The following is a 27,480-nucleotide window of genomic DNA, read 5'->3' on the forward strand; positions in this document are numbered from 1 at the left end:
GCAATTTGATATTTTCTTATTATATTATTCTACTTGGTCTGTGTAGTCATGCAAACATTTGTTTGTAGAGCAAGTAGTTTAACCGTTTTCTGCCGTTTATTATTCCTATTATTCATTTCTCCCATAGGCGACTGAATCGGAAGTTCTAAGACGATCGCGAAAACAGGCGCACTTCCGCATTTTAGAATAAGGTCAATAGAACAACAACATATTATAAGTATGTAAAATAAACTATTAAAAGTGCTGATGATTATAATGTTAAGTGTTGTATTGGCATCTTTCAGGTTGTATCTCAGCTTTAATGCGCGTTTTAAAATAAATAAATAAATAAAAAACAAAGCAGCTGCTTGCCATCGCAACAGCAATAAGATCCAATGGACAGCCGATTGCTTTCACTCCAGAGTGGTGGAATCCGGGGCTGTTGCTGGGCGCTGCTGTTGCAATGGAACGTTCTATTGATTGTCGCCTCTTGGTCATTCTAAGCTCTTTGCTTAAACTGAGCAAGACAAAAAGTGTTAGTTAATGCTCTGCTCTACACTGTTAAAAACAAACAAGACTTAATTTGATGTCCTCATAGGTTAAAAAACTGAATTATTTACAACATATTTAAAACATACACAGCTCTCTGGAACCCTTGATTCTGATTGGTCAATCACTTTTTTCCATGTTATGTCTTATAGGGGTGTAAGGTCCACCCAGTTGGCCCAATGCCGGTGTCCACTGGTGGATGAAGGTTCACTGCATGTTCGGTCTTTCCAGTGCACAATGTTGATTTATATTAAACTTAACTCATATCTGACTCCAATTTTAGTATGAGATGGTTTAGAATATTAATATATTTATCCTCGTTTTATCTGACTCCAATTATAAAAATTAAGAAGATTATATCAATATGTAATTTAGATAAATGTTTGAACCGTTTGTCTTCACTAGTAACTATTACATCCGTTCATTCGGGTGCTCATGTCGCTCAGAGAAATCGCCTCGGCCGAAGGCGTCCCTCACGGTCACACTCCGGTCAGTCTTGAATATTAAACAGAGGTAAATTGACTAATACTTTAGATGGCCGCTACCAGCGCGCTCGTTCTAAAATACTTTAGTTAGCCCCGCTTAGATGTACACCTTTGAGTTAAGACAATCATTATTTCTAATTAGAGGTTAGGGCATTAATATAAATGTACCCGACTACTGGACTCTATAGTAACTTTGGTTTTCACCAAGCCCATGGTTTCCCATATGAACTTAATTTAGAATAATATTATCTTCAAACAAAGGTCGGGTACCCAATCTAGGTTAGTCGTGCAACACCTTGTTGACCTAGACGGAAGTTATCGCCCTTTCCACCTAAGTACACATGAATCAATATCAAGAGTCAGCCGGATCGCTAAAACACAATTAGTGTGCCAATGCTCCATCTCAATTGGATTTTAGTCCGTCTACTGACCTGACGCAAGACGTGCGGAAACAAGGATACAGCGTAATCTACTTGAATTAATAATTACAGAGTGAGCAAAATATGGTCAAACATTACAATTTATTAGTCAGGTAAATGTATTATGCCAATTCAATCAGTCAATTCATAAATGATCAATACAAAACATCAAATTATCAAAGATAAATCCAAGATGAAAAAGATGCATTCCTGACTTTGAAATATACATAACATGGGGCAGACCCCATGTTATGGGCTGATCTGGTTAGGCAGAATCGCCCTGAGTCCTTCTTAGGCCTTACCTTAAATAATCCAAGAATTCCCTCAAGGAAGGGGGTGTGAATAACAAAGAAGGCATTCACACTTAGTGTTACACCTCTCACAGTGGTTCAAAAGATGCCTGAAGTTATATATTTATTGTTCTGATTATGTCTATTTCTGAGAGAATGAGACCATTGTACCAATCGCACTGAGACATTTCAAATGATATCAAACATGATAGTTAAAGTCAGTTTGGTTAATTCTAGAACATTCAAACATTGAAATGACCATATGTGTGAGTTGGGGGGATGAAGCAGACTCAGATGCAAATGCAGCAGGAACTGGTTTTTCCCGCATTCCCCTTGCTGAGTTGTGAAGTTACCAGTCTCTGTTTTCAGCTCATGTTTTGAATTGTCAAAGACATCAGAATATTTGCAATATTTCAATTCTTACAGGGGTGTCAAAATTAATCGTTTCTTCGGTGCACCGCTATGCAGACGCAGACAATTCGGTATCGGTTCAGTAATAATCATAACCAGTTATTACTAATGTCTTTTACCTCATATGCGCTCTGTTGTGAGGGAGGCGATTGCGAGTATTTACAACGCTTTAACTACTTAAAACTCATAAACTGTGCACAATTTCACTGTGTGTGTTTGCAGGATCAGCCTTTCACTGACCCTATTTCACTGTGATTGAGAGAATGAAAGAACTTCATTTCTCTCTCTCTCGCTCTCTCTCTCTCTCTCTCACACACACACAAACACACACACAGTGGCCCATTTGACCTGCTGGCGTGGCTTTTCTTCTCCTCACGGCTGTTTTTCAGCGTTACTTTTGGATAAAGAAACGAGCGCGTGTCTGCAGATTTTTCTCCACCTTGTCTATCATACATCAGCTGTGATTGCCGCTGCTGCCTGCCGCTTATCAGTGTCACTCATCTGTGAAGAGCGCAGCGCGCAAGAGCCAATCGCAACCGTTTTTGTTGAGGGTGTGACCAATCAAAGAGGTGTAAAAGAACTAGACAAGGATCAGAAAGTGAGCTGGATATTTATATTTGTTTATATTATTTGCTAAATGCTTGTTTAGTTTAAAGTTACAGTTTATATTTCTGACTGTTTGTATTAAATGACAAAATTGTGTTACAAATAATATATAAATATATTCATACATTTTAATACAAGAACTGCTGCATGTGAAGAAAATATAACACTGTGTATGAAAAGCACCATCAATGCACCGTGATATCGAATTGAACCGAATCGATGGCATGATAATTATAACCGAACCGAACCGTGAGACTAGTGTAGGTTCACAGCTCTAATGTTTTAGAAAACACATAACAATCAGTTAAACAAAAAAAAACAAGGGGCTCATTCGAGTATTAATACAAATCATTTTGACAATTATACATTGATATATGCTTATTTTGTCGACTTGTTTGGCGCCATTTTGCGACTAAATAATAATAGGTAGATTAGTGAGTAATTAGTACTCGCTAGTAATTCAATTAGTAGCTAGTAATTAAAGAGTAAGTATATTATTACACCTCAGATCAATATTTTGTGCCTAAATCTTTACTTTTATGGCAAGTAGTCATGTAATAAGCAGCATAATGTACATCCTGCTTGTTATTGCAGAATGAAGCTTTTCAGTCTCTTTGATTGATGTTTTCTGGTGGTATTACATCTCTGCAGATCGTTCTGTTGTACTTAGGTAATTTACTGTCTGTTCTGCACAGTCTGTCCCGCATGAGTCTGAAGAGCGAGGATCTGCCTGTGCCTCTGCTGTCTAAACTGTGTCGTCTGGAGAAGTTGGATTTGTCTGGGAATATGTTGCAGAAGATCCCCAAAGGCCTCCGTCTGCCCTGCCTGAAGATCCTGAACTGCTCAAACAATGATATGGAGGATGTGTTGTCGCTGGAAGCCCTGACAAACTTAGAGGAACTTAGACTAGAGGACAACCTTTACCTCACAGTAAGAATCACATTTTATTTTAGCCTGTCTTGAGTAAATAAATGGGAAACAGCAGTTTTAAGATGGAGTGACACGACATCTGACGTACACATGCCACTTGACACTTTCGGTGTGACATGTAGTGACACACTCAGTGGCATGTGCCAGTGGCATATATACATCATTTAATGTGGTTTTTTTTTAGGTCAATGATGAACACAAAGTGATCTTCCTGTTACCTAATCTGAGGATGTTCAATGGGAAGGATATCAGTTCAACAGCTCATCATATTCGCCATGGGAGCACTGAGATCCTCAGGAAGCGGGTGAGAGCTGACTTTCACTTTCACACACATTCAAACACATTTTATCACAATGCAAACAGTGTGTCTATTAGAGCTGTCAAAAGTATCAACTTCTCTACCAGTCAGTCACCCCTTTCACACATACAGACCTTTCCGGAAAATTGCCGGCAATTTTCCGGAAAGGTTGTATGTGTGAACAGGTCCTTTTTGAAAATACCGGTAAATTCGTTCTGGCTATTTTCCGGAAAGAGAAGTTGTAACATTACCGGCAATTTGCCGGAATGCTGCGCTGTGTGAATGCAGAAGAAAGATTGCCGTAATAAGTGCACGTATAGAACTTGCTGACGTGAGACGTCTGCTTTAGCCAATCACAACAGTCAGACGCATTTACGTCCGCGCGGTTTGTGAGAATAAAACCTTTGAATATTTTTCCAGACACATTTAGCTGCTAGAAGTTAGTCAGATAACGTTTATATGTTCTTCTTAATGCCAACTGTGTAAATAATCATCGATGAGATGCTTACGATAAGCCGTTGTTTGTTACCTTCAAGCTTTGCGTGCGCCTATGAGCGCCTGCACAGGCACATATTATGAACATCTCGACATGCGAAAGTGATCCTGCGAAAGTTGTTCACAATATTGATCATCCACAGAGTTTGTAATTTAGTCAAATGTTTACAAATACAAGCGCAGCCGTTTAAAGCTCATTTCTGGTGAATGATGTCAGAATTTACCGGTATTTTAGAATGGATGTGTGAATGCTCTTTTCCGGAAAATTTCCGTAACGTCCTCGCCTGTGTGAACAGCGCTTTTTTGAAAATACCGGTAAAGTCGTTCCGGAAATTTTCCAGATATTTACCGGTATCACTGTGTGAAAGGGGCAAGTACTAAAATAACAAATATGTACACTTCCCGCTAACATTTGAGCACATTCTTAAACACAGCTGACTTGGCATTGTGATCACATGCTCAACAGATATGACTGTGATTGGCCACAAAGGTCGTTGGTAGAGTTGCTTTCGTCAACGAAAATGTATGAGTAGATGTCAACGAACTTTTATCATATGAAAATGCTGGTCATGTGACGATGACTAACTAAATCTAAATTGCAATATTGTTGACAAATAAAAGCAAGACTAAATGTGGTTTACAAACTAAAAACTATGCAACAATGTCTCTTCATTTTCATTGATTAAAATGTGTGGAAATTAAATGTCAAAGTTTTTTTGTTTTGTTTAGTCACGTTATTTTTTTCCTCTAACCGCTCTTGCGTTAACTCGCATTATTTAGAAGATGAAAACAAACACACACGTTATTTTATTTATTTATTTTTAATTGTTTTTGTTTATTTTATTAGTTTGTGTGTGTGTTTACTTCTAAATACTGGTTTATACTTCTGCATCAAGTGATCATCTGCCTAGCACGTAGTCGTGCATTTATACTTCTGCACGCTGTTTGTGTTGCTCTGCATTAACACTTCCTAAACGCTAGCTGGCAGTAGGTTTTTATGTTCCTCTGTGTCGAGTTTCTTGCAGGTGTTTTTGTTTTTGCGGACGTGCAACAACTTTAACCATAAGGTAAACACAAAACAAAAGTTTCCATCTGGAGCTCCTCCACGGGACTCGACACTTTTAAACACTTGCTGCATCGGGCTCGTGACCCACAGCACCACCCACAATCGTCCTCGATACCACCCCGACAAATTACAGAGCTTTCGCTATGCGTTGTTGCGACGTGTAGTTTTTTGAGAGGTGCGCATAAGCGTCAGCTATGGCGAGGGATATGTGATTGCGCAAAGGCTGCGCCAAAGCATACACATACGCATACGTTTGATGTAGAAGTTTAAGTCAGCCTTAACTTGTTTGCTTTGTTTGCTTTTGTAAACTGTAAACTCAAATCAGAGTGCCACCTTCCATGTCGAGTCAATATGGTAACAACAATATAATATGATTTTGTTTGAAATCGGTTTGTCTAAAAAAGATAATATTTGTTTTGTCTTTACTTCTTTACTACTAGGTACTAATAATATATTGACTCCGTTAAATAGAATCACATTTCTATGAAGAGACTAAAATACAATTTTCATTGACTAAAACTAGACTAGTCGGCGATGCGGAGGCACAGTAGATAGTAGTCGCTTCACAGCAAGACGGTCACTGGTTCGAGCCTCGGCTGTGTCAGTTGGCATTTCTGTATGAAGTTTGCATGTTCTTCCTGCGTTCACGTGGGTTTTCTTCGGGTGCTCCGGTGTCCCCCACAAATCCAAAAAAAATGCGGTACAGGTGAATTGGGTTGGCTAAATTGTTTGTAGTGTATGTGTGTGAATAAGTATGCATGGATGTTTGGGTTGCAGCTGGAAGGGCATCCGCTGCATAAAAGCATATGCTGGATGAGTTGGCGGTTCATTCCGCTGTGGCGACCCCAGATTAATAAAAGGACTAACACGTCGCAACGACACGTAGCGCAAGCTCTGTGATTGGTCGGCTTGGTAGCGCTGACGAGTCTGGGCGGGACAGAGAGCGGCGCGAGCCCAATGCAGCGATTGTTTACAAATGTGGAGTCCCTTGAAGGAGCTCCGGATGGAAAGTTTTGTTTTGTGTTTACCTCATAATTAAAGTTTTGCCGGTTCCTGCCTCAAAATGAGCGAGTTTGAGCCACTTGTACATCCCGGAAGCGTTCAGAAAGAACAAAAAACAGGCGAAGAAACTCGACACAGAGACACATTAGCACCTCACTGCCAACTAGCGTTTTGGAAGTGTTGATGCAGACCAACAGAGACAGCGCGCAGAAGTATAAATGCTGCTACGCGCGTTGCCGGCATCGTTGGTTACGCCGGTTACTTGACACAGAAGTATAAACCAGGCTTTAGAAGAGAGGTGGTTGTTTGTAAAGTCTGATTTATACTTCTGCGTCAAACGCCGGCGTATGCTACGGCGTTGACGCATAGCCCTACGCAGTGGCCGTCGGCGTCGCTGATGTGCACCTCTCAAAAAATTTAACTACACGTGGCAACGACGCGTAGCGCAAGCTCTGTGATTGGTCGGTTTGATAGCGCTGATGAGTCTGGGCGGGACAGAGAGCCGCGCGAATGGTGCGAGCCCGATGCAACGATTGTCTACAAGTGTGGAGTCCCGTGAAGGAGCTCCGGATGGAAAGTTTTGTTTTGTGTTTACCTCATAGTTAAAGTTGTTGCACGTCCGCCGGTTCCTGCCTCAAAATGAGCGAGTTTGAGCCACTTGTACATTCAGGAAGTGTTCAGGAAAAGCAAAACAGAAGCGAAGAAACTCGACACAGAGGAGCATTTACACCTCACTGCCAACTAGTGTTTCGGAAGTGTTAATGCAGACCAACAGAGACAGCGCGCAGAAGTATAAATGCGCATGCGCCATGGGTTACGCCGGTCACTTGACGCAGAAGTATAAACCAGGCTTTAGAAGAGAGGTGGTTGTTTGTAAGACAGCAGTCAAGTTGCCCTGTTTAAGTGAGATTGTTGCTCCCTGAGAAGTTGATTAACTTAGCATCTCCAGTGAGAAACAGCAAGCCAACATACGCGACAGCAACATATAAACAGTCCTTCTAAAACAAGCAAAGACAAAGGACATAAATAACTGCTTACACACAACACATTAAATAAAATACACATATACTCACAATTGAGCGATAACTTTAAATGTTCTCAACTATTGAACTAAATGTGAAGGCCGGTAGCGAAAGTGATCCATGTGGTGGTCACTCTACCAAACACTCCTTCTTACTCTATGGTAAGTGACTTTTTATACAGATGCGAATCAACCTAGTGCCCCTGGAGGTCGGAAGCAGTATTACATGTCCACATACCAAACAAAACACAATGCAAGAAAATAAATAAATCAGAAAATAATACTAGTAACATTTAACATGTTACATAGTTTTAGCACTGAAGTCAATACTTTTGACAACTCTACTGTCTACTAACTGTACTACTACTACTGTAACTTTACTATGTAATAATCCTGCCGGAAATTTTGTTACATTTCTTATTACTTGCATATTTTTTAAAACCCTTTAAAAGTGATCCTATTTGTAAAGTGTGTTTTCTTGACTGCCTTTAGGTGATTGGTGTGTGGGAACGAGACTTTAGTCTTCCTGATCCCATTTCAGCAAAAAGCCTTGCTGCTGTTGAGAAGAGCTTTGTTAACGCTGCCTGCACACAAGTCAAGTATGGCCCCAATTCCTTGAGTGATTACACAAAGTGGAGGGTCAGTATTATGTGAATGTTGTGTTCCTGAGACAGATTTTAAGTTTATAGGTCAGTGTTTCTCAACCACGTTCCTGGAGTACCTCCAACACTGCATGTTTTGGATGTCTCTTTTGTCACACCCATTACAGGTCTTTCAGTCTCTGCTTATGAGCTGATGATCTGATTCAGGTGTGTTTAATTAAGGAGGCAAGAAGAATGTGCAGAGCTGGTGGTCCTCCAGGAAAGTGGTTGAGATATATTGTTTTAGAGCATCTAAACTGTTGTGGTTTCAGCAGATTTTAACTTTTCAACTCATCCTGTTTCTGCTTATTCAGGTTGAAAAGATTGCAAAGGAGTATTTGAAGTCACTGACCAGTAGTGAGGAGGAAGAACGGGTTGCAGACACAACTCCAACAAAGGAGAATAAGGTAAAGCCATACGAATACCATTTTTTTCAATGTTAACATTGTAAATCCTCAAATTATTTAAAAAATAATAAAATCTAATTTACGTTTGAAAATGAATTTTAGTTGTTCTAATTTAATGGTTATTATACTATAATAATAGAATAATTAGAGTAATTCTAGTATAAGAATATGAGGCTTATATCTGTCTAGACAAAAGACAAAAGACAGGTAGGTGGTTGAATACATTGATGTTCTATATACAGACAGAGATAAAAATAGATAGATGGATGGCTGAATGCATGGATGGATTAGTAGTTAGTTTGTTAGTTCATAAGTTAGTTCTTTAGTTAGTTTGATAGTTAGTTCATTAGTTAGTAAGTTTGTTTGTTTGTTAGTTAGTTCAATTATTAGTTAGTTAGTTAGTTAGTTAGTTAGTTAGTTAGTTAGTTCATAAGTTAGTTAGTTCTTTAGTTAGTTAGTTTGTTAGTTCGTTCGTTAGTTTGTTCATTAGTAAGTTAGTTGGTTAGTTTGCTAGTGAGTTAGTTGGTTAGTTTGCTAGTGAGTTAGTTTGTTCGTTCGTTAGTTAGTTCATTACTTTGTTTGTTAGTTTGTTAGTTCATTCGTTCGTTCATTAGTTTGTTAGTTAGTTCTTTAGTTAGTTAGTTTGTTAGTTCGTTCGTTAGTTAGTTCATTAGTTAGTTAGTTTGTTAGTTAGTTCATTAGTTCGTTCGTTCATTAGTTAGTTAGTTTGTTATTCCGTTTGTTAGTTATTTAGTTTGGTAATTAGCTAGTTCATTCGTTTGTTTGTTTGTTCGTTCCTTCCTTCGTTCGTAAGTTAGTTTGTTCGTTCTTTAGTTAGTCTGTTAGTTCATTGATTAGTTAGTTTGTTAATTAGTTTGTTCATTAGTTAGTTTGTTCGTTTGTTAGTTCATTCGTTTGTTTGTTCGTTCGTTAGTTAGTTTACTCTATACATTAGTTATTACTCTATACCTACCAAAAAATTCTTAAGGTGCTACTGAAAGGTCTGTCGTTTTAGTTTTATGTCTGAGAAAAAGATACAATACATTACAATAAAATATAAAACTTGTGTATAGGCAATCAAGAAAATCTAAATTGCTTCAGCACAGTAAGCAATCATCTTTAATAATGACTAACAATATAGCTGTAGTATAGTTGTTAACCATATAGTTGTTTTACCCGATTAAAGGTTTCACAGCAAGAATCTAGATCTAAAAGTAGACATTTTAGAATGATTAAAAACCTTTCCCTTGCTAAATAGTTTATTGTGGATAATTATTTCATAAGAAACAAGTAGTGGAAATGCGAAATTTTGAATAAAACTCCTTTATTTCATAAAAAAGAGTTAGGAGCACTTGAGTTTTGGATTTGTGTGAAAGGGGTTCATGTGAATAACGCGAAATGCATTTGCTGAAATTAACTCAACTGTCTGCTTTATGCTTGCCTTGTTTACTGTTGGTTGCCAGGTTACCAATACTACAGTCAGCCACTCTGAAAAAAAATTGATATTAACGCAGCTAATTCTCAATTGAGTTTAGTTTTTTTGTGAATTTTGAAAAGATTTGCTTCATGTTAAGATGGAAACCATTATGAGGTCATCCATTATGTTCTGCAAACAATTAGTTTAATTTTGTGTTTAGTGAACCGAAAACATATGTATTTTGTGCAAATTGCGCGGAAATGAAATAACTCATCGATAATTGTTTTTTAACACAACACAGACAAAGGCCTGTGATGTTGGTGGCAACAGTATCACAAGTCCTCAAAAACGAACCAGAAACAACACTGATGTGGTTGCAGAGGCCAGTCCACGAAAGTCAAGTCGCCTGGTGAGTGCAGCTCCGGTTGAGGCTAGTCCACGAAAATCAGCTCGCGTGTTGAACACTCCACAGAAAACTCAGCCTGTAGTGTCCAGCCCCAGAAAGCACGCCAGACTGACCAGTGCAGAGACTCCGGAGAGCAGTCCTAGAAAGTCAAGTCGCTTGGAAAATGTTACTCAGAAAGCTGCTAGCCAAACAGAAAGCCCAAGAAAGCCAGGAATGTCTACACCCACATCAAAACAGGCTAAATGTGAGAGCCCAAGAAAACAGAGCAAACAGAGCACCGCCAAAATGGAGAAAAGCACACCTCGGAAAACTACCAAAGCCAAACTTCAAGTTCCTCAGGTGAGATAAAGAAATAGTGCTTCATTTTTTGTGTGTGTCATTTAATTAGCATACAGTGCAGAAATGCATACACTGACTTCTGTTTACTCTTTAAAGATAAAAATAAATGTATGCTTAATTTAAATTGTTTAGGGACATTAAATAAAGTTCAGATCTTGAGATGATGATCAAGCAAAAAAAGAATAGACTTGTTCAAAACAATTAAGTAATTTAACAATGTTTTTTCAAGTAGATAAAGTCAGTAAGGTCCATTAGTCTTTCAAAATATCACATAATAATTTTTTTTAACTCAAAATGTGTGGGAAATCCCATTGAACTGTTGTATAAATGCAATATTACAAAATTATGCTTCATTTTCGTTCATTTGAATATTTCTAGGGATATAAAATAACGTTTAGATCTGGATAATGATATAGCAAAAAAAGAATAAACTTGTTCAAAACAATTAAGTAATTTAACAATGTTTTTTTTAAGTATATAAAGTCAGTAACGTCTACTGGTCCCTCAAAATATCAAATTTTTTTTTACTCAAAATGTGGTGGAAATCTCACTGAACTGTTGTATAAATGTCGTATCACAAATTCATGCTTCATTTTAGTTCATTTGAATATTTTTGGGGACATAAAATAGTTCAGATCTTGAGACGATGATCAAGCCAAAATAATGAACGTGTTCAAAACAATTCACCAATGTATTTTCAAGTGGATAAAGTCAGTAATGTCCATTGGTCTCTCAAAATATTTAACAATTTAAATTGTTTGACTTGAAAGAGTCAAAAATCGCATTGAACTGGAGTGTAAATGTAATGTCACACTCGCAGCAGTACAGTATGGCTTTATACAAGCACGGCTGTTATTACCTATGACTAGGCCCACACGGAATCTGCGCACACAGAAGTCCGCAGATTTTTAGCCCATCACTGATTCTGTTTATTTACTTATGTAAATGTGTGTAAATTTATATTTATTTAGTTTTCTAAATACATTTCAGTAATATTATTGACTAATATTAAATGTTCATCTAATTTATTTACAATGCAGTTTGTAAAGTCATGTTTTCCATCTTTTAGTAGAGATATTATATGAGAGGCTTGCTTTGTTTACCAAATAAGTGGATCTATTTGGATTTGCATTGTAAACATTAAATAAAAGTTAAAAATGTCGTACTTTTTATTTCATATATTAGGTTTTAGTTATGATATTCCTAAAATCATTCCGCACAAATCCGCAGATTTTTTTTACAAAATTCTGCACAGAAATAGAAAAAAATGTAAACAGATTCCATCTGGCCCTACCTATGACCATATAACAGCAGTGCTAATATACAGCCATATCGTACTGATACTCATGCATTATGACTAATTATGACATATTGATATCAGTAACATCACTAATTTTATTTGCAAGATACCTTCAAAACTTAAAGATATTAAAGATATATTATATTATATAGCATTTAGTTTTTTATGTTTTTATTTTAACTCAAGTTAGACATCCATTTAAAACTGTATATTAAATATTTATATATAATTATATTTTTAAAAAAATCTTAAAATATATTAATGTTTCTCAAAACCAGTTGCAAGATGGATGAACATATATATGAGAACAAAAATATGAATTAACGATTTAACTGCATTTTTCTCATTTTAGTAATCTTGGCCAGTCTTTGTCCCACCTATAAACCCAAAGACCATTTCACCTTCTGATTTTGACTGTAATGTAATTATGTGCACCTGTTGTGAAGCTGCTTTGGAAAGATAATTATTGTTAAAAGTTGTATGCCTGCTATTACCAAAAGTCTTGAATTTTGCGATAAAATACCTTTTCAGTAAATTCTCATTTATATATATATATATATATATATATATATATATATATATATATATATATATATATATATATATATATATATATATATATATATACATACATTTGAATTCAGAATTTTTAGCCCCCCTATTTATTTTTTTCCTCGTTTTCTGTTTAACAGAGAGCACATTTCTTCAACACATTTCTAAACATAATAGTTTTAATAACTCATCTCTAATAACTGATTTATTTTATCTTTGCCATGATGACAGTAAATAATATTTGACTAGATATTTTTCAAGACACTTCTATACAGCTTAAAGTGACATTTAAAGGCTAAACTAGGTTAATTAGGTTAACGAGGAAGGTTAGGGTAATTAGGCAAGCTATTGTATAACGATGGTTTATTCTGTTGACTATCGAAAATAAAAATGCCTAAAAGGGCTAATAATTTGGACCTTAAAATGGTGTTTAAGAAATTAAAAAATGCTTTTATCCTAGCCAAAATGAAACAAATAAGACTTTCTTCAGAAGACAAAATATTATCAGAAATACTGTGAAAATTTCTCAGTTAAACATGATTTAGGAAATATTTAAAAAAGAGAAAAAAATTGAAAGGATGGCTAATATTTCTGATTTCAACTATATATATATATATATATATATATATATATATATATATATATATATATATATATATATACTACCCGACAAAAGTCTTGTCGTCAATCCCAGTTGTAAAAGCAACACATAATAACGTGACTTCTAGTTGATCATTAGGAAAAGTGGCAGAAGGTAGATTTCTCCAATGAATCATCTGTTGAACTGCATCCCAATCATCACAAAAACAACAGAAGACCTATTGGAACCCGCATGGACCCAAGATTCTTATAGAAACTAGGCATTTTTGGCGAAGGAAAAATCATGGTTTGGGGTAAAATTCAGTATGGGGGATGTGCGAGAGATCTGCAGAGTGGATGGCAACATCAACAGCCTGAGGTTTCAAGACATTTGTGCTGCCCATTACATTACAAACCACAGGAGAGGGCAAATTCTTCAGCAGGATAGCGCTCCTTCTCGTACTTCAGCCTCCACATCAAAGTTCCTGAAAGCAAAGAAGGTCAAGATGTTCCAGGACTGGCCAACCCACTCACCAGACATGAACATTATTGAGCATGTCTGGAGTAAGATGGAGGAGACGTTGAAGATGAATACAAAGAATATTGATGTACTCTGAGAGTCCTGCAAGAACGCTTTCTTTGCCATTCCAGATGATTTTATTAAGTCATTTGAGTCATTGCAGAGATGTATGGATGCAGTCCTCCAAGCTCATGGGAGTCATACACAATATTCATTTTTTTTCCACTGCAGCATGACTTTATATATTCTATACTGTACATTATTTCTGTTAAGTGACGAGACTTTTGTCTCAGCAAAGTCAGACCTTACTGTCCTAATGTAACAATTAAAAATCAAGGCATGATCATATTTTATTTTGTTTAAAATAAGCATAATCTTGATCTTAATCTTGATTAATGAGCAATGTTGTTTTATTAAACAAAAACTAAGACTAATAGATGTAAAATTTGATTGAATGAACAAAAATATTAATACTGAATTTTAAACAATTGCTGCATTTCCCCCCCCTTTAGTTATCTTGTAAAGTTGTTGGCCCACCTATAAAAACAAAACCTTTTCACCTTCAATAACCATTCTGACCACAGGGATTGTCTACACAACTTCTCCATTGTGCCACATTACTACATTTGCATGTGAATCGTCACAGAATCGCTCTTAAAGTTGTGAATTGCTGTTTTTGCATTTGTATTTAGTTTACCTGCAGTCATTGGCACATTTGTTTCTCTCCTGCTGTTACAGGAGCCGGTGAGTCTGACACCTCTTCATGTCCTGCAGTGTCACAGTCGACAGAACGATCCAGACGACTTCAGCACTCAGCTTTGGGCCTGTGCTTTTGAGCCCCAGCAGGACGACAGTATCGGTGAGCACTATCAAGGGATCTGTTCATAAAATTAGCTCAGCAGGACGCCTGCATTTTTGATCTTATATGTCTGCTATGACAAAAGTCTCATATCATTATATAAGAAATTTCATATCCAGATAATAATATATATTAGGATTTAGTACCTTTTCTGTAAATTTAATCAGTTAATTGTTCATATATACAGTTGTCAGAAGTCAAAATTATTAGCCCCCCTTGTATATTTGTTATCTCAACTTCGGTTTAACGGAAAGAAGATTGTTTTCAACACATTTTTAGACATAATAGTTTTAATATTTTTAATAAAAACTCATTTCTAATAACTGATTTATTTTATTTTTGCCATGATGACAGTAAATAATATTTGACTAGATATTTTCAAGACACTTCTATACAGCTTAAAGTGACATTTACAGGTTAACTAGGTTAATTAGGGAAGTTAGGGTAATTTGGCAAGTAATTCATACCAAAATAAAACAAATAAGACTTTCTTCAGAAGAAAAAATATTATCGGCCATGCTGTAAAAATTTCCTTGCTCTGTTAAACATCATTTGGGTAATATTTAAAAAAAGAAAAAAAAAATCAAAAGAGGGGCTTATAATTCTGACTGTTTTATTTATTTTATTTATTTTTATTTTTTTAAAGAACAGTACATACACAAAATTCATGTCATTCATGCATGATTATTTTTCTCACTTCATTTAGAACTTATAATGTAGACAAATCTTACATAAAAATTGATGACATATAAAAGACTTTTCAAAAACAAATATTCACCAAGGTTATTTAAGTAAATTAATCAGATTTTATTGATCAAAAATGAATTTTCATAAGTGAAATTAAAATAAAAACTGAAACTAAATGAAACAAGCCAACAATCACTTAAAGTCTCACTTTAATAAAATAATTATTAGCAAAAAAATAAAAAATCGTTTTCTGATTTAATACGTTTTCCCAGTGATGGGTTGCAGCTGGAAGGACATCAGCTACAAATGAATTAATTAATAAGCACTCATTATGTGGTGGACAGTGTGGCCTGCGATTTCAAAGAAATACCAGTAGGTGGTGCTTTTACAAACAAGCACTCGAGTCAAACATAACATTATAAACAAAAACATTCTTTTAATAAAGTTTTCTTTGAGTCATTTGCCTAAAACATTTAAACTAGGCATTTTTAAGGACATAATTTAATATCTGTAATATGAAGAAGTTTGTCTGAATCCTTCAAATCCTAATCATAATCCTTCATAATAACATTTGTGTGGTTTTGGATTCAGTGTCTGTTTAAACAATTATTTTTTAATTAAGTTCAATTTGTTAATTGTAGTATTCAATTTTTTTATCACTGAGAGTTTTACACAAGGGTTAATGTATACTGTTCAAACACTAAACTTCGCTTTTAAAATCAAATTTAAAATTAGTATGAAAAAATGTTTTTAAATACAAAACTATAAAAACCTTGACGATTACAGGCACAAAATATTGCTATATAAATTACAAAAAGCTATACTAAATGCAAAGTAAAATGAAATGTTTATCCATGAGGTGGTGTGTAAGATTGTTCTCATCCAAATGATGAAACAGTATTACCATAATAAATGTTTTTTTGTCACAGCACAATATGAAACTTAAATGATAAGGCATAATATGAATCTTTTTTTCCGTCCATACATTATATACAGTTGAAATCAGAGTTATTAGCCCTCCAAAATTATTTGCCCTCCTGAATAGCCCTTCTGTGTATTTCCCCAATTTCTGTTGAACAGAAACCAGATATTTTCAACACATTTCTAGACATAATAGTTTTAATAACTCATTTCTAATAACTGATTTATTTTATCTTTGCCATGATGACAGTAAATAATATTTTACTAGATATTTTTCAAGACACTTCTATGCAGCTTAAAGTGACATTTAAAGGCTAAACTAGGGTAATTAGGCAAGTCATTGTAAAACGATGATTTGTTCTGTAGACAATTGAAAACAAATATAGCTTAAAGGGGCTAATAATATTGACCTTAAAATGGTTTTAAAAAAATTTAAAACCTGTTTTTTTTCTTGCCGAAATAAAACAAATAAGACGAAATCAGAAGAAAACCTTTTATAGGAAATACTCTGTTAAACATCATTTGGGAAATATTTGAAAGAGAAACAAAATTTATAGGAGGGCTAATCATTTTGACTTCAGCTGTATATATTGTCATATTGCACTCCTCTAATGTCTGCTTTTACCTCTAATCTGTTAGATATCAGTGGTGGCTCTCAGACAATTGCCACATGTGGAGGAGAAACTTTGTGTGTGATCAACTGTGAGTCAGGACTGGTGCTGAAGAAATACAAGGTTCCTGGTGAGGTGAGTGCAGAAGTTCTTTGCAGTACTGATCTTACCAAATCAACATTTAGAATTGTAATCAGCTCTTTTAACCTACAGTTTTAAATGAAAGGTTAGCTGTCGATTATTAGTCCAAGACATGCAGACAGTGTGGCGTGGTGGCTCAGTGGTTAGCACTGTGGCCTCACAGCAAGTAAGTTGCTGGTTCCAGTTTCGGCTGGGCCAGTTGGCGTTTCTGTGTGGAGTTTGCTTGTTCTGTTTGAGTGGGTTTTCTCCGAGTGCTCTGGTTCCCCCCACAGTTTAAAGACATGCGCTATAGGTGAATTGGGTAGGCTAAATTGGACATAGTGTATGAGTGTGTGTGTGAATGAGATTGTATGGGTGTTTTCCGGTACTGTGTTGGGGCTGGAAAGGCATCCACTGTGTAAAACAAATGCTGGAATAGTTGCAGAACATTCTGCTGTGATGACCACTGATAAGTAAAGGACTTAGTCAAAGGAAAATGAATGAATGAATGAATGAATATGCAGACAATTTGCTCACGGGAAAACATACAGTATACATTGTGAGTAAATAAAAGAGTTTAACTGTAAATGCATTGCATTATATAGTTTTATATAGTATTATGAAACTGTAATGTTATAAAGCAGGGTTTTAAATTTAGTGACTCATTTTTCCGAAAATAACTCCTACACTACTGCATGTGAATTACTGCAGTTGTGTTTTTTACAATTATTATTACATTTAAATAAATGAGAAAGCAAATAGGTAGTGTTTTGAAGGGGGTGGGGCATGGCTCTGATACCATGGTCTGAAGATTTGTTGAGAACTAAAATAAGGTGACGTAAAAAAATCATTAAACTATTTAGGTGGAAGTGACAAACTACAAGCTTTGAATGTTTACTGCAAATTGTGCCACTGTTTTGGAGCACACCAGCTTACACTGTAAAAAATGCTGGGTTCAACACAATTCCTTCATGTTGTCCCAACACCAATCGATTAATTAAACTTAGTAATTTGTACAAATGTAAGTGGTTTTAACATAAAACAATTAAGTTGTCCTAAAAAAAAACAATAACAATTGTGTTGTTTCAACTAATTTTAATAAATAGTTTGAAGAAGAAGCAAAGGTCATTTTAAAGTCTATTAATATCCTTGAAGGTCCAGTGAAATTAGTATCTGTCACAGTCACCAGCGATCTAATGCTTGCAGAAAGCTGGAGAACTACAGATCTGTCACTAAACCTGACTACAAATAACATCATGCACCTCATGCACACCAGTTCCTTATTCCCTCTGATTACACACACACATTCTTAATGGTTACACACTGTAAAAAAATGCAGGGTTCCACACAAATCATTCATGTTGTCCCAACACAAATTGATTAGGTTAACTTAACACTTTTAACATTTATGTGGATTGAACATAAAAAAATTAAGTTGTCCCAATGAAAATTTCAAGAATTGTGTTGTTTCAGCTTATTTAAATAAGTAGTTTGTGCGAGCAAAAAAAAAATATTTTGAGTGCATAGACTATTTATACACCCTAGTTTTACACACTCTTTGCTGAGTCTTGTTTCTGTATTTCTGTTAACATTACAAAGTATTTCCCCCTTGTCTTGTCTTCTGGTGGATATGACCTTTTTTCCTATTTGTTCTGATTGCCTGCACAACTTTCCTGTAATAAACTGCATGTGGATCCGCACATCCGTTGTCTAGTGTCTGATCGTTACAGTATCAGTATATTAGTTTGAAGGATATCTATACGTTAGTGTAATCCAAAACAGTGACAACATTCTCATTTAGAAGATCTTAAACTGACATAAACATCTAAAGCTTGCAGTTTGTCACTTCTACCCAAATGGATCAATGTTTTTTTTTTCACGTCACCTAAAACTTCAGTTTCAGTTTTTCATCAAATCTTGACCTATCAAATGCTCTCTAGTATCTCTAGCGAACAAGAGGAGAACATGCAAACTCCACACAGGAATGTCAACTGGCTCAGTCGGGACTCAAACCAGCGACCTTCTTGTTGTGAGTGCCCGACTGTCATCCAGTACCTGTAAATTTAGGTTTGTGTCTGCTGTTGTCTTGCAGGATTTTTTCTCTTTAGCCTGGTCCACTGTGCTGATGTCCAGAACAGGTGGCTCTGCCCGTCCCTGCAATATCCTGGCTGCTGGAGGAAAGAGAGGTTGTGTGAAGCTCATCCATCCCCGAGTCAACCTGGCATTTGGAGAGTTTCGCGTCAGTCGACGTGCCATTTCCATAATGCGCTTCAATCCACGCAAACCCACCTTTCTCTTCAGTGAGTGAAACAGATTTTACATAGACTGAAAGATGGTACATTTAAGCTATATAGACAACTAAAAGTCACTTTATTTCTATTTGTAGCTGGGACGTATGATAAAAAGATCTTTTTGTGGGACATTGGTGGACTGGATCAGGATTACAACTTTAAAATCAGGTATTATTATTGAATTTTCAGTAAACAGTGGGAGAAATAAGTATTCAACACGTCACCATTTTTCTCAGAAAACATATAGGTGCCGTTGACTTGAAATTTTTGCCAGATGTTGATAGCAACCAAAGAAATCCATAAATGCAAAGAAAATAATATTAATTAGCTTACAAATGAAGTTAAGTGTATTAAAATGAAATGACTCAGGGAAAAAGTATTGAACACATGAAGAAAGGAAGGTGTAGAAAGGCAGTGAAAGCCCAGACAGCAGCTGAAATCTCTCAGTAGTTCTTCAGCAACCCTGTAACCCTTCCTCATTGTAAATGAATATCAGCTGCTTCAGTCCAACATCTACATTAGAAGGATGATGAAGATGAAACCGGAGTGGACGTTTCAGCAAGACAATGATCCAAAACACAGCCAATGAAATTCTCTCATGGTTTCAGGGAAAGAAGACAAAGCTGTAAAATGGCCCAGCCAATCACTTGATTAAATCCAATAGGAAATAAAAAATAAATATCAGATTTGATAAACGAAACCCACAGAATCATCAAGATTTGTTCACTGTTGAGGTCTGTGAAAAATATGACGTGTTTAATACTTTCCCCCACTGTAAATGCTCAAGTAACCCGCACTTTTATGGTTGCCATCAACATCTGGTAAAATCTCCTGTTGCATTTTATTTGTGATTCACAGTAAGCTGCTAACACTGGAGACGAGCTCCACTCCTCTTCATCTCGCTCTGCTCCCCTCGTCCCCAGACACACATCTGCTTTCAGGCTGTGATGAAGGCCTGTATTGCTTTGACGTCCAGCTCAGTAAAAACACACTGAAGAGGTCCGAGTTCTTCATCACTTCACATCTGATCATCGCTTCCTCTGCTGGTTAATTTTCAGATGTTGTTAAAGAAGAAGCTTCTGCATTCAAATTCACAGTTTTGCTTTTTGTTGTTTTTCAGAAATGAAGAGATTGAGATCGTATTTCCAATTTACAAGAAAAATGACAAGAAAAACAACTACCGGACTATTGATGGATTGAGCTTCCTTTCTGATGATGTAGTGGGTAAGCCTACATTTAAAAAAATGCAGGAGCATTTCACTGAACTATATATCTAACGGGTCACACTTTATTTTGATGGTCCTTTTGTTGAATTTAAGTTACATTGCATCTAAATTCCAACTGATTCTCATTAGATTATAAGTAGACTGTTAGGTTGGGGTTAGAGTTAAGGCTGATTTATACTTCTGCGTCTGACGTGCACCTCTCAAAAAATGTAACTACACGTCGCAACGACGCGTATCGCAAGCTCTGTGATTGGTCGGCTTGGTAGCGCTGATGAGTCTGGGCGGGACCGAGAGCCGTGTGAATGGTGCGAGCCTGATGGAGCGATTGTTTACAAGTGTGGAGTCCCGTGAAGGAGCTCTGGATGGAAAGTTTTGTTTTGTGTTTACCTCATAGTTAAAGTTGTTGCACCTCCGCCGGTTCCTGGCTCAAAATGAGCGAGTTTAAGCCACTTGTACATCACGGAAGTGTTTAGGAAAAGCAGAATAGCAGCAAAGAAACTCGACACAGAGGAAGATTTACACCTCACTGCCAACTAGGGTTTCAGAAGTGTTAATGCAGACTAACAGAGACAGCGCGCAGAAGTATAAATGCACTGCTAAGCACGTTGCATGCGCCGAGGATTACGTCGGTCACTTGACGCAGAAGTATAAACCAGGCTTTAGTGGTAGTTGACTTGAATTTACAAAGTTTCTTTTAGTCAGTTAAATGTCTGTTTAGCAGCAGTACTAACAGATATTAAGCAGACAGTCTATACTTTAATTAACCATCAAAATAAAGTGTTACCTATCTAACATATAGTGATATTTTGATTTGCTGTGATATATATTGTGAGGGTACCCTTGGTAGTGGAAACGCAAGCCTAATAAAGGTGAACTGTACCGTCCCGAACCATACCGTACTGTACCAGTCAGTTGAAACGTGCCATTGGTAGCGCTGATAAGTGTGGGTGGAGGTGTGAGCCCGATGCATCGAGTGTTTACAAGTGTGGAGTCCCGTGAAGCAGCTCCTGATGGAGACTGTTTTGTGTTTACCTTATATTTAAAGTTGTTGCATGTCTGTCGATTCCAGCCTCAAAATGAGCTAGTTTGAGCCACTTGTACATTAAGGTAGTGTTCAGAAAAAACAAAACACCCGAGAAGAAACTCGACACAGAGGACCATAAACACCTACTGCCAACTAGTGTTTCAGAAGTGTTATTGCAGAGCAACACAAACAGCGCACAGAAGTATAAATGCTCGACTACGCGCATTGCATGCACCGTGGGTTACGCCGATCACTTGACACAGAAGTATAAACCAGGCTTCATCTGTAAAATTAAGAGGAAGTGATGGGCTCTGAAGATACTGTTGACAGCAACTACCCATTTTTAATATGTTTGCACAACAGAAACTGGGAACCATTTTAGTTCTAAGAACAACATTTAGGGGAACTAAATACTTGTCCTTAAATAGTTTTTCTGTATATTATTTATGTTTCCATTAAATTGTACCTAATATAAGGCTGTGCTTATTCTGTGTGATATTTACACTTAAAGGTGCTTTATTTAAGTTTTTGACTCTACTAAAGCATAAAAATACCATAGTGCTTTCAAATATATAAGAAACCTGCTAAGTGAACACACAAGTGTAACTCCGCCCATTGCCAGTTTACCCAATTATACAGTTGTGCAGCTGAAAATGTGACCTGTGGAGGACAGTAGCATCCTCCGAAATGAGAAGCAGATTCAGAGTTATAAAAATCCATATGAGGTGTTTTTTAATTGACAAATAATACAAATATTACAAACATAAACGTTAGCTGAGCAGCTTACAGTGTAAGGCTTGATATTCAGGCACGCTCGCTCCTGTTGGTGACATTAATCTTGCAGTCTGCGTGTCAGTTACAGTGGAGGAGCGGCCCCGTGAAAAACCCCACTCCAATATGTTAAATTTGGGCTGTCAATCCTAAATAATGCACATTTAAAAACAAAGTGGCCTTGAATGTATTAATGATAGTTTTTATTAATTATGATATTTAAATTTTTTGTTAGCATCCAAGAGCCACATGCAGGGCTCAATCTACCTGTGGAGCTGGAGTGCCACACGGGCATCATGGAACAGCAGAAAGAAAGAGGTGCCGGCTGTTATTCTGGCAGAGCTGCAATGGTCCAGTACTGACATCCCATACCTGTCTCTAGGCACCTGTCCAGGTATCCATGTTTATTTTTGTCGTTTATGTACTACATAGTGTGCCACTATAAATATGCAGAATCTGTCTTGGCAATGATCTTATGTAGATTTAGTCAGCCCAGTAATGCCCACTTCCAAAATGCAGAAAATCTAAATACAATTTTTTTTTGTAGGTTATGGTTATGTAGTATGTGGAGATGAGCAAGGCAGACTATGGATGTATCATATTACAGACACCATGATGGAAAACTTCAAGAGTGGAAAAACAATCTCAGCCACTGAGGTGAGTGAACCGTTGTAGGACATGTTAAAGCAACAGTTCACCTAAAAATACAAATGTACTTACCATTTACTTTCCCTGATGCAGTGTAGCCACCGATTTTCTATGGAAAGTACCTAAGCTCTGCTTGAAAAGTCACTAGAAGATGTCATACATAAATTTGCATATTACTGACATCATTGCGTCGAACTGTTTCTGTTTGTTTAATAGTCTATGGTTTAATTGATATTTATATGTGCACTATGTTTTATATATACATTTCAATTTGATTACATTTATTGTTGTTTGAATACAATATCAGTGTAGATGTGCAGTGTTTTAATGTAATCTCTCAGACGTAGATAAATTTTAACAATATTTAACTCTATTTTAACAATCTAGGTGCAAAGCACAAGGAGCAAAAGCATTAAGGGCTTGTCCGAATCCACTTTTGCTATTTTAAAGATGGAAAAATATGCTCTGCGCCCTGGCACATAGTCTAACATGGTTGTGCTTATTCTCTTAATGAGTTCTGGGTGTGTTTTGAGCATAGCGTGCATTAAACCAATCAGAGTCTTATCTCACAATGCCTTTAAGAGTCAGTTGTGTCACGCAATGGCGCATTTGCTATTTACATGGCGGACTTTGTAAGAGGAAAAACTGAATGCTTGACTAGCGAGGAAACCGTTAAACAGACCATCTGCAGCGCGATGATAAATAACGAGCCTCCTCCATTCAGCCTCTTTACTTTCTCTTTACTCCTTTACTTACTTGATTAAGGAACGTTGTATGCACTCCACTGAAGACATGGATTAGCCTACATATTTATTTCCTTTGTTAAGCTAATGAATAAATGAACAAAAATAATAACACGTCCTATTCTTATGCCCCATATGGTGATGCAGACATCTCCAAAACCCTAACATTATACATATTCATAAGTTGACATGAATAAACTAAAAAAAGCCCTTCGAGATAAAGAAGGCTTGGAGGTAGTGGTTGTTAAATGTATGTAGATAATAATAATTTTTGTAACATTTTAATCCTTTATTATTTTTCATATGTAAAGTTGTTTGTGTATTGCTGTACATCCTGTGTGTATTAAGCAATGTGTAAGCGTTTGGACCCACATAGGCGCATAACAAACGCGCTCTGTGCTGGACTTTAGACCAGCTTTTAGTTGGTCAATGGCACGGTCTTTACTTCATCCAATCAGCTCGCAGTAGAAAAACACACTACGCCCACTGTTTTCTCATTTAATATTCAGTCTCTCTAGGAACCGCGTCACAATATGACAAAAGAAAAGCAGTCACAGCTTCCAGTCTTTGCAGACTTTAATGCAAGATCCATTATGATCCATGATTCCACACTCAGGGCTAAATAATTAATTTTGTTTGTTAAGCGCAAAGATTTGTTTCAAAACTATTTCTATATATATTCCTATTATATCCTATATATATCCTTAATATTTAATTTTTTCATATGTAAAGATATTTGTGTATTGCTCTACATCTTCCTGTGTGCATTAAGCAGTGTGTAAGCGAGGCGCAACTCTGCGTTCGACTTTAGACCGGGTTTGTTTTGGTCTATTGAAAAATCTATTATAGTTTCTCAAAATAGCAACGCGCCAGCAGTGCGCCTCAGAACGCCTTCCTTTTTAGACCAGATAGCCTATGGGCGCATATATGAGCGCAAATGCATTTGCTATTTAAACAGCGTAGCGCAACGCCTTAAAACGACTCTTGCGCCAAGCTAAAACTAGCAAAAGACTATTGCGCCGTGCTTTGCGCCACATTGCCCCAGGTGTTTGATAGGGCCCTCATTCACAGGGTCATCAAATGATGCCATTTTTTCTGCATATGCGCCCTCTAATGGTGAAATTTACATACTGTGACGTTACCGAAGAAAAAAAAGTGGCATTGTTCAAAACAGGGTTTCTATATAGATTGTATATTAACAGTGCAGTCATTTCGGCTTTTTCTGTCATGCGGAAAGTATCCCTCAGTAAATGTTTTTTAAAACCTTTTGACAATAATTATGACGTTTGAATGCAGAGCTCCTGGATTTGATTTTCCCGCTGGTGTTTTTTTCAGGTGCTGCAGTGGCCGTCACCTATCAGAGCTGGAAAGGGTGCTTTAGAGGGGCCGTCTATTAACAGCACCGCCATGGATCCTGGTCTCCATTATTTGGTGGCCCTTACAGACAAGAACATGGTTGTGGTTTGGAAAAGAGAGAGTCACTGAGTTTTTTGCGGTTTGTTTTTGCAACTCGACTTGAATTGTAATCATGGTTTTGTGAGGAGAACATGACTTGAAAGGGAAATCGCAGACTTCAACTGTTACAAAGACTTATTGTCTTAAAGAGACAGAGAAAGACTAATTTGAGCCATCATGTGGATTTATTCCTGTTGCACTGTCACAAATGTAATTTAGCAAAATCACTCGGAATTTCTTTACTTCAAGTGTTTTTATTGTTTGTTTTAGTATTTTTTTTAATTCAAATTCAGAAAAAAAAAGATTGTCGGTTAAAAATGACATTGTTCAAAACTGTTTTTTCCTAATAAACTGGTGTCATACATCATATTTCTTTTTAAATTTACCCATACATTGATTCCTCATACTGAGCTAAAAATGTGTAAAAAAAACAACCAAGAGGGAGTGTTATGAATATTGTATGGTTTCTTATTGTTTTTAGATTGTCAGCCCTAATAGTCTGACAAATTGCACGATTAATCAAATCAAATCACTTTTATTGTCACATCATCAGCAGCACGTGTGCTATAATGAGCGAAAAGCTTAGGTGCTGGCTCCAGACAGTACAAAATACAGTGCAAATACAACGACAATGTGAAATTGACAGTGATATGTACAATAAATAGGTGTCCACATAGTTGTAGGCAATTAATGTTTAATGAAATGTTATTTTATGTCATGTTAGTAAGAGTTACACTCAGAACTAAAAATATACAATCAGGGGCGAAGTGTCCCCCTCACTTTTAGAGAGAAACAATTTAGAAACAGGTAATTAATAATTATATTAACGTGAACTTTTTGATCTCATACTGCTCCCACCCCCACCCGCTTTTAAATGTCTGCTACGTCCCTGCAAACAATAAGCAACCGCAATGTTAAAATTAGAAACTTAAAAATTTACTTCACCAACACATTTCTGTTGTGATCTGCCCTCTTTGCAGCCCATTTCTGAAGTTGTTTTCACAATTCTATGTTTTTCTATGTTTGTGTTTTCTTATTGTAAACAAACAGCATCAGGTCATATGTGAGTTTGCACCTGCTCAAATGTCATTATGTAAGCTTGCGTTCTTGACCAAGAGTAATATCCAACTGCGGCCAAGTCCAAGTCTACAGTTTATCAAGCCAAAAGACTATTTCTCATTATAAATTAGAAACTATTCTGCAACTTAGTAAACTGAAACCACTTTAAGTCTGAAAAGTAAAAGAAATGAAAAGTTAAAATTAAATTGCAATAAAGTTAATGGTGCGCACAATCCACTCACGCCTGATCACCTGTGAGCAGACATAACGCTAAATCATATCAGCACAGATTTGATCAAATCAATTTGAACCATATGTAGTTGCTGTCAGCACACTTTTGTCATAATTATTTGGCCTACAATACAAGTATATACCCTCACTGGCCACTTTATTAGGTACGCCTTACTAGTATTTGGTTAGACCCCCTTTTGACTGCCTTAATCCCTTGTGGCATAGATTCAACAAGGTACTGGAAATATTCCTTAGAGTTTGGTTCATAGTGATGTTTTATAAACAAATTTCGGGAGGACCACGATCAGTCTTTGACGAGGCTGATTCATCACACACACACACAATCATTCTATTATCCACTCAGCTCAAGAGCAAACCCCTATAAATATTCAATCATGTAATACCTCTGTTTCTCTCAACTTCAGCGTCCCTCCACCACCCCAACTCCACACTTAAACCAGATACCTATTTAAATCTGAGGGGGGAGCGTTCTGGAGCTGGGCTAGACACTGTGCTCTGACCCTATCTCTTCATCCTGATAAGGGGAATTACACGAGTTAGGGTGTCTTCCCGAGCTCAAAGCCCTCTCCCCGGACAGCACGCCAAATATGCATTTTCTATTCAGTCAAGTATCTGAGTTTGAACTCGTGAATTGACATGATAGCATCAAGAAGTTGCTGCGGATTTGTCGGCTACACATTCATGATCGAATCTCCTGTTTCGCCACATCCCAAAGGTGCTCTATTGGATTGAGATCTGTTGGCTGGAGGCTATTTGAGTACAGTGAACTCGTTGTCATGTTCAAGAAACCAGTCTGAGATGATTTGTGCTTTCTGTGATGGTGTGTTATCCTGCGGGATGTAGTCAGCTGTATGCATTGAGTTGCTGCCATGTTGGCTGATTAGAAATTTATATTAACAAGTAGTTGGACAGGTGAACCTAATAAAGAGGCGGGTGAGTGTATGTTATGATAAATTTCATCCCTAATATATCTATTTACAGTGTCACACATCTGCACATTGAACATCATTTTTCTCTTAGGAGCGAGAGAAAAGGGTGGGTGGTTTGGGATTAGCGCTACAGTACGTATAATATGTGACCATAGACTTATGTTGCACAGGT

The 27,480-nt window shown here is 36.7% G+C and overlaps 1 protein-coding gene across 7 annotated transcripts in view; it reads left to right on the forward strand.

Annotated features, from left to right (window-relative positions):
- lrwd1 (leucine-rich repeats and WD repeat domain containing 1) overlaps positions 1 to 27,480 on the forward strand; it is a 779,065-nt gene that overhangs the window by 4,107 nt on the left and 747,478 nt on the right. For 3 of the 7 annotated variants that reach the window (XM_017356041.3, XM_678221.9, XM_021476013.3), the window contains exons 3-16: positions 3,435 to 3,669; positions 3,854 to 3,973; positions 8,044 to 8,190; positions 8,507 to 8,599; positions 10,318 to 10,761; positions 14,451 to 14,571; positions 16,819 to 16,925; positions 19,003 to 19,210; positions 19,297 to 19,369; positions 20,060 to 20,200; positions 20,322 to 20,425; positions 22,458 to 22,616; positions 22,770 to 22,879; positions 24,949 to 25,449. In XM_017356041.3, coding sequence (XP_017211530.1) covers positions 3,435 to 3,669; positions 3,854 to 3,973; positions 8,044 to 8,190; positions 8,507 to 8,599; positions 10,318 to 10,761; positions 14,451 to 14,571; positions 16,819 to 16,925; positions 19,003 to 19,210; positions 19,297 to 19,369; positions 20,060 to 20,200; positions 20,322 to 20,425; positions 22,458 to 22,616; positions 22,770 to 22,879; positions 24,949 to 25,098 — 2,212 coding nt within the window. In that variant the 3' untranslated portion in view covers positions 25,099 to 25,449. Of the gene's footprint in view, positions 1 to 3,434; positions 3,670 to 3,853; positions 3,974 to 8,043; positions 8,191 to 8,506; positions 8,600 to 10,317; positions 10,762 to 14,450; positions 15,085 to 16,818; positions 16,926 to 19,002; positions 19,211 to 19,296; positions 19,370 to 20,059; positions 20,201 to 20,321; positions 20,426 to 22,457; positions 22,617 to 22,769; positions 22,903 to 24,909; positions 25,450 to 27,480 lie in introns of those variants that run through there. The other 4 variants (XR_012405767.1, XR_012405768.1, XM_073949874.1 and 1 more) reach the window with 3 other exon arrangements.

The sequence above is a fragment of the Danio rerio genome, chromosome 5 (genome assembly GCF_049306965.1).
Source record: "Danio rerio strain Tuebingen ecotype United States chromosome 5, GRCz12tu, whole genome shotgun sequence".
NCBI classification, from domain to species: Eukaryota; Metazoa; Chordata; class Actinopteri; order Cypriniformes; family Danionidae; genus Danio; species Danio rerio.